At 43.3% G+C, this 12,073-nt stretch overlaps 1 protein-coding gene across 1 annotated transcript; it reads right to left on the bottom strand.

Annotated features, from left to right (window-relative positions):
* Nucleotides 1-8,228: 8,228 nt before the first annotated feature.
* On the bottom strand, nucleotides 8,229-11,400 carry LOC308646333 (cystatin-C-like). Its single transcript, XM_081289104.1, has 3 exons — nucleotides 11,083-11,400; nucleotides 9,497-9,607; nucleotides 8,229-8,526 (listed from the first exon to the last, which is right to left on the bottom strand). The coding sequence occupies exons 1-3, from the start codon at nucleotides 11,320-11,322 to the stop codon at nucleotides 8,443-8,445; spliced, it is 435 nt and encodes a 144-aa protein (XP_081145230.1). The 5' UTR covers nucleotides 11,323-11,400; the 3' UTR covers nucleotides 8,229-8,442.
* Between the last annotated feature and the right edge of the window lie 673 nt (nucleotides 11,401-12,073).

Below are 12,073 nucleotides of genomic sequence, written 5' to 3'. Positions count from 1 at the left end.
GAGCATCAATCGGATCTCAGAGTCTATCCCTCTGGAAGGGCTTTTCTGATTTTGCACCACCAGGATGGCTACTGGCCATCCCAGGGAAGTGAACTCTAAGGTACTTCTGAGTCTCTGAGCTCTTGGGCTGCACAGCTGGATGACATTTCTCTAGATAGCTGAAGTGCATCTGTTAGAGTCAAAGCCAAGGCACAGGCACACAGCAGCTATCAGAGAGGACCCAGGAGATGTGGTGGGAAATCATCACATTTAATCACCTTGCCATTTCCTGTATTAACACAACTTTCGGATTATCCATAATTAGTGCACAGACGAGTCTACCTTCACCACGCTCGTCCTTCAGAAGTTCACTCAACCACATAGTCATATGGAGAAAGTTAAGGCCAGGTGTCATTATCTCGGATTTTGTTTTACCAAAAATGAAATGGAAGTATGAAAAATTATATACAGCATCAGCATGAGACGAAATGGTCTAAATGCTATGAATTCATTTTAATACCCAAGATGTATTTAAATAAACACTTTGGAATGTATGCAATACCCTAATCTGCCCCTTTAACTGAGGTTTATGAGTATAATGAGTTTTCCCAATAACTCAAGTCCATAACTACAAACTTTAAGTACTGTTCAGTGTTGATATACAGAAATACATTCAGAGGCTATTAAGATACTAAAGATACTTGATCTTGAGCTCCTAGTCCCTTTATGACTGGACATGTTCATCCTTCAAGGGCTTGATAACATTTCCCGGCATCTTCACATCCTGTATTGTCAATTTGTGCTGTTGTTGGTGTGCTCCTTAGCTTGCAGCTTCAAGCTTATGTTTTAAGAACTATAATAAATTACCATCCTCTATCTGTCGTTCAACTAAAAGTTGACCAACCTAAGGAGGGAATGATTCTACGCACAAAGTACATCAGCACCAATGCGTGAAGCTCAAGCCATCTTCTTACCTCTACTCAGACTTCTCTTCTTTGTCCTGGTTTGTTTCAATTTGAAGTTTTAGACATGCAAATTAAAGATGTTGTATATTGAGAGCTACAAATCTTCCCCATATAACTAGATCACATCATTTAGACACTAAATTGGAGTGAAAAGGGAAGGATATTTATTATAGAATGGGATAAAAGAAAAAGAAACATGAAAGGCCAAGAATCCACTGTTCAAAATATTAGACACACACAGTTCATCTGTCCAACATCAGAACTGACAATGACATGTAAAAGGGATTTGGGGTCTTCAGGTAACAATGTATTTTTTGGTGTCTAAGCTAAAATTCTGCCACCCAAGAACAAAAGAGTGTACACAGTCAGAAAGAATCTGCTTGACTTTAAAATCCAGCTTTTCTTTGGGAGTGGAGCATTATGGCGGGGTGGAGGGTGGGTATTGAATCCAGGGACACTTAATTACTGAGCCACATCCCCAGTCTTTTTTTATATTTGATTTTGAAACAGGGTCTCACTAAGTTGGTGAAGCTGGCTTTGAACTTCAGATCCTCTAACCTCAGCCTCCAAAGTCACTAAGATTATAGAAATTGGCCACCAGGACTGGATAAAATTCAGCTCTTTATGTAAGTTGATAAAAAAGACTTGTTTGAGGCAGAGCATCTTTCTCAGCATTTAGGACATTTATTTGTTGAAACTATGCACCCAGCACCGAGCTAAGTCCTTAACTAGAATTGTTACACTAGGCGATGTACAATTTTACACTGCTGTATGCAGCGACATCCAATAAACTATAACTAGAGAGTGTTACACAAAGACCTAGGACCCTAGTTTCCAGAAGACAGGACTCACCACAGAAGTTTGTTCTTGTTTTCCTGTGATGAAGGAGATGAAACAAAACAAAAAGAAACAAAATGATATTTACTTCTAGATTTACTACAAAATTTCCACTCTGAGTAGCTTTCACAGGTCTATTTATACATGCTTTTTAAAAAATATATATTTTCCTGACTTTGTATCTATAATATCAGTTTCCTCCCCATTCTACTATTCTAAAATGAGACATGATCCTTTCAAATCAGTGATTCTCATAGCTCAATAGACCTGTGCAGCCCTTTAATATAAAGACATTATCTGTTATACCTACTGACATGAAGTTAACAGATAATATATATTCTCTTTTATCTATGATTTTTTTAAAAAATATTATGCCTTAAGTCTAATATAAGAAAAAAATAACAATACAGGCATTTCTCAATTTATTGTGTTTTGCTTATTTTATTTTGTAGGTATTGCATTTTGTAAAATTCTAAGAAATCTTGCAACCCTGCATTGAGCAAATGTTTTGGCACCTTTTTTTTTCTCCAGAAGAAATGAATTTTTTAAAATTTTTTATTAATTTTAAACCTTGTAAATGTAAAATTCTGTTGTTTGTCAGTTTCTAATTTTACAGCTATTTCTGGTTCTTTGGACTTATTTATTGTTTTTTTATAATCATTATTTCCCTTGAGAGGCTTATTCATATACACAGAAACACACACAAGTAGGGATTTTGAGATACAGTCCATTCATAATAAGTTCCTAAATCCTATTTCTCTCTTACTTTTTTGGCAACAATTTTTCAACAGCATGTGCTAACTTCATTTCACTGTGTCACATTTTGATAATTCTTGCAAGATTTCAAAGCTTTCTCATTATTAACATAGTTTCTGCTGGGTATGGTGGCACATACCTGTAATCTCAGTAACTTGAAGATCTAAGGCAGATAGATTTTGCAAGTGCGAGGCCAGCATCAGCAACTTAGTGAGAACCCTAAGCAATATAGTGAGACCCTGTTTCAAATTAAAAACTGAAAAAGGTCTGGGGATGGTGCTCACTGGTTTAAGCCCCATGGGTTCAATCACCTGTATCAAAAAATTAAAAAAAAATATGTATAGAAGTATAAAATATAGCTTTCATGGTGATTTACTATCATTGATGTTTGATGTAATGGTTTGGGAGAACAATGAAGTCACCTGTATAAGACTGTGAACTTAATCGATAAAGGTTGCCTGTTTTCTGACTGCTCCAAGATCAGCCACTCCCCCATCTCTCTTACTTTTCTTAGGCCTTGTTATTGCCTGACACTTAACAATATTGAACTGAGGCCTACTAATAGCCTTGTAATAGCCTCTATGTGTTCAAGTGACGGGAAGATTAATTTGGTCCCCACCTTTAAATCAAAAGCCAGAAATGATTGACCTTTGTAAGAAAGGCATGTGGAAGGCCAAGATCAGCCAGAAGCTGGGACTCCTGTCAAAGAGTTAGACAAGTAGTGAGTACAAAAGAAAAACCTTCAAGGAAATTAAAAGTTCTGCCCCATGAACACACGGATGTTAAAAAAGCAAAACACTGTAATTGCTGATATGGAGATAAAAAGGAAGAAAGATCAAACCAGCCACTACATTCCCTTCACCAGAATTTAATCCAGAGCAAGACCCTAACTCTCTACAATGCTATAAAAGCCAAGAGAGGTGAGGAAGCAGCAGAAGAAAATTATGAAGCTAGCAGAGGTGGGTTCATGAGGCTTAAGGAAAGGACCTCTCTAGAACATCAAAACAAGATAAAGCAGCAAGTACCCATGGAGAAGGCACAGCAAGGTACTAAGAAGGTTTAGCGAGGACCATTGATGATGGTGGCTACAGTAAAAAGCAGAATTTTCAGTACAGATTAAACAGCCTTATATTGGAAGGAAAAGTCATCTATGACTGTAACAATATAGCTGAAAAAAAATCTAAGCAAGGAAAGGTTTATTTTGGTTCATGGTTTCAGAGATTTTGGTCCATGGTTGGCCTGCTCCTTTGAAATATAAGGGTGGACAAAAACTGTCACCTCATGACAGCCAGGAAAGAGAAAAAAACAGAGGTAGTGGTGTCAAGATACAGTCCTCAAGTGACTCCAAGGACACATTTGCTTCAGCTGGTCCATTTCAGCTGTACAGTTTCCACCAACACCCAATGGTCCATTCCCCTGTGAATCCATCAAGGGGTTAATCTATTGATGGGATCACAGAGCTCAAGATCCCATGAGTTCCCAGAGCCCTCCCTGTAGACACTGCTGCACTGGGGACCAAGCCTTCAAACAGGAGCCTTTGGGGGACATTCTAGAACCAAAACATTAACAAGGCCTCCCATAGCTAGGCAGGAGAAATGAAGGCCTGATTCGAAGCCTCACAGAACAGGCTGACATGCTTGTTAGGGATTATTCAAAAATCAAAAGTCTTACAGAAGGGGTGAATTTGTTTACTAGAAATCCCATGGGACCTGGATGGGTGGGAGAAAGTCTAGAAGAAACTGAATTGCTCTACCCCAGAAAGGGAGCATTCACTGAGCTGAAGGATCCAGAAGGAAAGGACACCAGGCACATCCTTGGGTAATCACAAGGGAAACAAGCATCAGTGAGATCTGTAGGTGCAGTGACTCAGTGGGCAGGAGGACAAGCAACAGCAGCCTTTGGGAGTGAAGCCAAGGGCATCTCAAGGACAGATGTGCCCAGAGCTGTTTGAAGATGCTGGGGTCACTGCCTCAAAGAAACCTACTGAGCTAAAGGCCATTAACCCAACTGTCCTCTGATTGAAGGACTCTTCCATTTACTTTTGCTTTTTCATCTGTTATTTGCTAGATATGGAGGAGGGGGTTACATTGTATGTTTGGGTAGATAACCTGGAACCAAAAGTATGTCCAGAGGAAGGTGAAGCCATGAGTATACCTCACCTGCTACAATGTGCGGACGTTTTAGGAACAATTGGACTTTGACAGGGAACCTAATTGGGTTATACATCGGCAGTTTTTTGGAGAAACACTTGTGAGCTGTTATAAAATCCAGTGCCCAGGCCTCTCTCAGACCAATAAGACTGATTCCTCCAGTGAGAACAGGTGGTTGTAGTGAGAGCCACACTCTCAGGAGACTGCACCATGCAGCCAACTGGAAACCATCATCACAGATAATCCTTATCTAGTTTCAAGGAAGCAGAGCTTCTGTCCTCAGAATGACCCCTGAGAATTGCTGACTTGGCCTTGTGATCCTGTGACTTGATTCTGAAGTGACCCACTTGGAATCCCAAGACCAAGAGTAAAGGGACAGATATGAGTGACCATAAGAGAAATTGCTCCTTAGTTAAGCTGCCATTTTGCTCACAGCTTCTCCATTTTAAATGGATTTGACGAGTGAATTAAGTAGGGTATAGTGAGAAGGAATGGGTGGCCACATGTTTGTCTACACTTGCCTCATCTGTCCCGCATTGCCAGGTAGGGTGGACTTTTCTGTCTCTGCATCTAAGATTGAAGCCCTGGCTTCATCCAAGGTCACTTGTGCCAACAGTGATGAGCCAGCTCCTGCATGTGAAGTACCCAAGCCTCTTAGAGCCTGTGAATGACAGCCCCCAAAGCAGCTGCCAGAGAATCAGGGAACATTATGGGAACAGGGAACATCGTCAGTGATGACTGACTACTGCAACAAGAGGGAGATGGTCACAACAACAACAACAACAAAAAAAAAAAATCAGATATCCAGGAATAAATTTAGGAAATAGGAAAGGTACAAATACTAAACGTCTTTTTTACTCCACTGAAGGACATGATTAAAGTATGCCTAAGTGAAAAGCTAGAATATTAAATGTTGTCCAGATTTTTCCTAAATTGGAATATAAATATTGATCTGTACTCCTGGTTCAAAATACAACAGTTCTACTTTCGGAACTCAAAATATACTTCCTTCTGGAAGAACAAATACATTCAGAAAACAAAATCTAGGAGAGAAAAAGACAATTAAGAACCTATCCTTATCCACATGGTGTGGGTGGAAAAAGAAAGAGAAGACAAGGAAAGAAACAAGGAAGGAAAGGAACAGACACAAATGGGACTGAGATATATAAACTGACCAATGATGCCATGTGAATCTGCTATGGGATCAAAACGATTGTTGAGGGCTTTTTAGGAAAACAGACAAAACATTGTATGGTTAAAGAATCATTTGGACGGGCTGTGGTTGTGGCTTAGTGGTAGTGTGCTTGCCTCACATGTGCGAGGCCCTGGGTTCGATACTCAGCACCATAAAAATAAATAAAATTAAGTTATTAAGTTATTGTGTCCTTCTACAACTAAAATGTGTGTGTGTGTGTGTGTGTGTGTGTGTGTGTTTATATATTTAAAAGACTCGTTTGGAAAAAAATGAACTTAGATGATATGACGGCATATTGAACATTTTGACTGGATTAATATGCATTCACTGTTTTCGTGTAATAAACTATAACACATCATCACATTCTTTTCGATGAGTGTATACAAACAATAAGAAAGGTACTATCACTTCTCCCACTTTACAGATGAGATAAGGGAGACTCAGCAAGTGTAAGGTACTGATCTAAATCACAAATCTGGTTAGAATTCACTCCCAGGAGTTCTGGCGCCAAGGATCCTGGGCAACACCACTTTAAACACATACACCCAGAGGCATGTCCCAGACCCTACTGCTGTGTAACAATGCACCTTAACACTTAGTGCAGTGCTAACCAAATGTCCAGGAACTCAGAAAGGCCAGCTGGGCAGTTCCTGCTTGGAGTGTCCACATGGTTGCAGCCATATGTCAGCTGGTGCTGCAGTCATCTGGGAACTGAAAAAGGACTGGACATCCATAGTGACCCACCCACCTGTCAGCAGGTGATGCACGTCTTGGCAAGGAGCTTAGCTTGAGTTGTCACCTGGAGCACCTCCTAAGGTCTCTCAGCATGGAAATCTTGAGATTCAGCACCTCACAAGGAGCCTCACTTCCCCAAGGGTGAGGGTCCAAGAGAACTCAGGAGAGAACAAGCCCCAAGATCACCCACCTCCCTTCCTGAGCAATTTTTATTGATGTGATCACAAGCCTTGGCAGAGGTAAGAGTCAGGGACACAGAACCCACTCCTCCCTGCCAGTAGTGCCAAAGAGGCTCAGGGCCATGTATTAAAATCTCCATAATATATTACCACACTAATGAAAACTGTAAAACTTATTGAGTTATACTCTAAGCAAGACACTGTATTGAACCTATTTCTGGGGATTATCTTTTATAAATATATATACTTAGAATATACATTGAAAATACATGAATAATGTAAAACCAAGCATGTGGTGCATACAACAGGTGGGCTTCCTCCCCAGGACCACTGGTCACAGTCAACTCCAAGTCAGGGGTGAGAAGGATGTGCCTGAATGGCTAGATAGAAAATGAGGCACCATGGAAGGGGGCGCTTTGCCTTCCTGGCTGGGCTCCCCCTTTCTACTCCAAAACTCCTGGAGTTCAAGCCTCACTGTCCTTGTGGGTCTCTGTTTATCATTTTACCTTCAGTGGTTATAGCTGTGATGGCAAGAAAGATTTCTAATGCAGTTCCTAGAAGGAATTTGAGAGCCCTATACCAGTGACTCGGATTCCCCAGTGCAGAAAGGAGTGAAGCATGTATCTTTTATTTCACCAGGATCTCCGTTTTTCGTGATAACATATCCCTGTTCTATGCACCAGTAGTGACATCAAGGTGATATTAATGAAAACTTCCTCTTGGAAACAGAAGCAAGTCCACTGCATGTCAACTTCTTTGTGTTTTCAATGCTTAATCCCTTAAGAAAGCTGAGCACAAGGAATGTTTTACAATCAAGGGCAAAGATAATGCAGGTAGTGTCCATCTGTGAACCCTACTGAGCACCAGTCCCAGAGGACCCCACTCTGCATTATATGCTCTGTTCTGGATTCTGACTGGTACATCCCCAGTCAGTTACCTGCACACCAATGTACTTTCAGCCTTTGTTTCATGTAGGTGCCTAAACCTTGCATGGATAGGAAGAGACAGGAATCACTGTTTGTTCAGTCTCTTGGGAATCTTTCAGGGACAGGACAGTGCCAGCCGCCCACAGTTGTACATACATGGAGAAGGCCACCCCCAACCCTGGGCACTGCCCAGACTCTCCTCACCATTTAACTTTTTTCAAAGGCAGCAGCCAGACTTCCAGAAGGATAGTCTAGGTCCCTACTCTCTCTTCTCCATTTCCCAGCAGTAGCTGCAGCTGGATCCCTGCAATCCCACCCCATCACGTCTCTTCAGTCCTCTGAAACCAGATATCCCCAAAAGTGACAGCACTGGCCCCAGTGCGCACACGTAGGCCTCAGCTGTGGCAGGCCCATCTGTGGCAGACCCTTCCTGCATGGACCCCCCACCAAGACAGCAACTACTCAGGAGGAATACATGTCACTTTTTATTGGCAAGGTGGAAGAGGTCCTTATGGGCCAGGCACCAATGTGTTTGAAAAATAATTAGAAGGAGTGAACACAGGAAGAGCCATTTAGTTTCAACACTTGTCCACAGAAGCCACTTCTACTGGTCTACTGATGCTGGCACAATAAGGGCTGGGGGATATCAGAGATTTGGGGCATTAAAGGAGAGTGGGGTGAGGAAGGGGTGGCCAATGCAGCTCTTCCTGGCGCATACCCTTACTCATTGTGACAACTGTATTCTGTCACGGAGATTTGGCGCAGCCAGGGCACACTATAGACTTGGAAGGAGCAGAAGGTCCTCTGCAAAAGGGAAGAGAAAGGACAAACAGTGTGAGTTTCAATTAACAGGGAAAAGGTCCAATCTGAGATGCCAGACATGGGGTACGGAATGACAGAAGTGGGACCTCAGCCTCCAACCACTCTTGCCAGGTCCAAAGATCACATTCAACAAACTCAGCAGTATCTACTCATCACCCTCCTATTGCTCTAAGTCCACCAGAAGGCATGTGAATTTCTCCCCAGTTCATGGGATTCCACATCCTTCTGCCCCCAGCACAGGCCCAGTCCACTAAGAAGCAGATTGGGTAAGGCTGTGGGAGCCCCAGGGGTGCAGGACAGGGAACACTGCTCATTGTCCCAGCTCCCTCCACCTCCAGCACCTAGGCCAGCACCCACAGGGAAGAAGTGGAGGCATGGGAAACAACACTGAAATAGGCAGAGTCTGGGGGAGATACACTCAGTGAGGGCAGCTCACCCCAGGGCCATAGAGAGGCTGGCACTGAGAAAGCAGGACAGCACCAGAGGGTTTCATCTGCTTTCAGGCCCTTAATCTGTCCAGCATGGCTCTGGGCAAGTGGCCAAAGTTGGCATTGACAGAGATTTTTCTCCCTCCCCAGCAACCATCCTGTAGCTATGTCCTTCAGGCCAGCAGGCAGCACACCCAAACACAAAAAGGGTGACCTCCTGGGACCCTAATTAGAAGAGAAAACCCACTGTGTAATTCAAGTTGATCATGTATACCCACATGGCCCCTCCTGCAGCACCCCACATGTGCACAGGTTGGCATCTGCATGAACTCACACACACACCCCACATTCACATATACCCATTCATGAACCACCACGCTTCCCCCACTCATCTACACACACAGTCAACACATGCACCCACGCATGTACACATATGCATCTCTTGACACTCTCACACATGAGCATACAAACAAGCTCACATGGAAGTTTCCATGATCAGCCTTGAGCCCACATCAATGACGTACCTGCTGATCTTGTGATTCATCAAAGGGACATTCTGATAGGTCAGACTGAGTCTTAGTGCAGGTGGTTTGACCCATCTCCACATCCAAGTTGTAGTTCATCCCAGCCACAACCTACAATGAAAAGAGCAGGATTTATTGGCAACACTCCAGGTCACTTTCACATGTATGCTGTCACTTTATGTCACTGAGTTAATATGTTTACCTACTATGTTAGTCAGCTTTTCATCACTGTGACCAAAATACCGGATATGAACTACTTAGAGAAAAAAAAAGGTTATCTTGGCTCACGGTTCCAGAGGTTTCAGTCCATAGTCACCTGGCTGTGTCCAGCTGAGGTCTTCTCAATCCCAGGGGGGCACTCAATTGCCCACAACTACTCACCATGATGCACCTGTCTTAGTGTGGAGGACACTGGCCCCTGGAGTCTACTCCCAGGGAATGCTCAAAATGTGTGCCATGCACAGGGAATGCAGGCTACTTGGGACATGTTGAGTGGTGCTTACTTAGAGGACTCTGGATGGGGTCTATCCTGAGGAAAAATCTGAGACACCCAGAATGAGCAGTCTATACATTTATGTGTAGCTTAACTGCATGGACATTCTCTGAGAAATGTGTCCTTACAGGATTTCACTGTGCAAATGTCATATTCTACATAACAAACTACTATGCCTATAATGTCACTAGGTGATACCTTCTAAAGAAACTACAGTGTATATGTGGTCATCATTGTGGGCACATGACTGCACACCACAGCTGAGACAGGACAGTGACTGCAGCATATGGGGGCATTCATCAGTGGACACCAGCAAATTTAAGTCTGTGAATTAGCTAACTGAATATGACAGTGTTAATTCAGGATTTTCAGTACTGAGTCACAGATAAGGTAAGAAAATGTCTATGTTTGTGAGCAAGGTGCACTGAAATGTTGACTCTAAAAAGGTCCAGAAAAATAAATGCATACAAATACATGCATGTACACATATGTCCTGGAAGAATGAGGACAAAGGAGGAAACATGGCCTACTATTAGGATCTAGAGATACAATAATGCCAAAATAAAAGGGGAAAAAACTCTAAAGATCTTGTTGAAGGCATCCAGAGGGCATATGTTTTGTCCATCTCCCGTAGTCATTCAGTTAACAGTTCACACTAATTCCAGGCCCTCTCCAGGCTGGTGGTAGGGATCTATAACCAGGGCAGACCCTGACCCTCATCCTGACCTGTAGCCCTGGTGGGCCTTGCCTGTTGGTGGCTGGAAACAGAAATAAAACCCCTGGCACCTACCTAGAGCTACAGGCAGAAGGTTTTCCAGGCCCTGTCAGAGGACAATCCACATGGCAGGCAGCCAAAGGGCTTCAGGGTGATGGAAAATTACCTAGAACAGGTCTTGGGTGAGCAGCAGTTTGTGTAACTAACCTGGCATATCAGAACAGCCCCTGGCCATAGCTGCTGAGCACCCCAGAGCTTCTGGCTCTGGAAGGCCAAGTGGGAAGCAGCAACTAAAAGGGAGAGGGTGGGCATGGGGAAGTGTGACATGCCCTGTGAGGGGCAAGTCCTTCTGACCCAGGCCCAGGGATCAGCACACACCTGCTGGCGGGCACGCAGCACCCTCCGCACACGGCTGTAATACAGGTCGTTGTTCTCCTGGTTGTAAACGCCCACAAAGTAGTCTATAGCCTGTCGAACGCCCTCCTCATGGATGTCAGCATCCTCCAGGCCACCCACTATTTCCTGAGAGGTACTACTCAGCTCCGAACTCTCACTCGCTGCACAGAAAGCCACCAAGGCTGACAGCAGGAGTAGTGGGAGGTGCAGAGTTGTCGCCATGGTTGACTCTGACCTGGAGCTGTACCTGCAACCAAGCAGAGGGGAAGTGATCCATCCTGCAGCCGAGGTGCTTTTATCCCTCTCTGGCTGCCAGGCCCTCCCCAACCCTGGCTCCTCCTTTCCTGGCTACCTCTACTTCCCACTTCTTGGATCCTATTTGTCCAACCTCTACACTTCCGTCCTTCCTCCAGTGAACTTTCTCCTGCTCACCAACACGGATGTTACACCCTTATGTAATACCCTGATCTGTCTCATTAACTAAAGGTTCCAGATTATAGTAAGTTTTCCTAACAAATCAAAACCACAAACTTTAACCATTGTTCAATATGGATTGGCAGCAATCTATTCAGAGGCCATAAAGAGAGTAAAAGATACTTGATCTTAAGCTCCTAATCCCTTTAAGACTGGACATGTTCATCCTTCAAAGGCTTGCTAACATTTCCTGGCATCTCCTCATCCTCTATTGTCAATGTGTGCTGTTGTTGGTGTGTTCCTTAGCTTGCAGCTTCAAGCTTATGTGTTAAGAATTATGATAAATCACCATCCTCTATCTGTCGTTCAACTAGAAGTTGACCAACCTAAGGAGGAGCTGATTCTATGCACAAAGTACAACAGCACCAGTGCTTGAAGCCCAAGTCATCTTCTTGCCTCTACTCAGACTTCACTTCTTTGTTCTGGTTTATTTTTCAATTGAAAATTTAAGCATGCAAATGAGAAGATGTTTTATACTGACAGCCACAGCTGAATTTCA

Source organism: Spermophilus citellus, assembly GCF_964194105.1.
Source record: "Spermophilus citellus genome assembly, chromosome: 4".
NCBI lineage: Eukaryota > Metazoa > Chordata > Mammalia > Rodentia > Sciuridae > Spermophilus > Spermophilus citellus.
Note: the sequence above shows the minus strand (reverse complement) of the source record. Positions and strands in the feature narration are given on the sequence as shown.

What these genes read in the sequence shown, in the direction of transcription:
- LOC308646333 (XM_081289104.1), bottom strand. Translation starts at nt 11,322, where the DNA reads ATGGCGACAACTCTGCACCTCCCACTACTCCTGCTGTCAGCCTTGGTG. An exon ending in TGCTGCGTGCCCGCCAGCAG is followed by an intron (nt 9,608 to 11,082) that starts GTGTGTGCTGAT and finishes TTTTCATTGTAG; the next exon opens with GTTGTGGCTGGGATGAACTA. An exon ending in ATGAATCACAAGATCAGCAG is followed by an intron (nt 8,527 to 9,496) that starts GTACGTCATTGA and finishes TCCCTTTTGCAG; the next exon opens with AGGACCTTCTGCTCCTTCCA.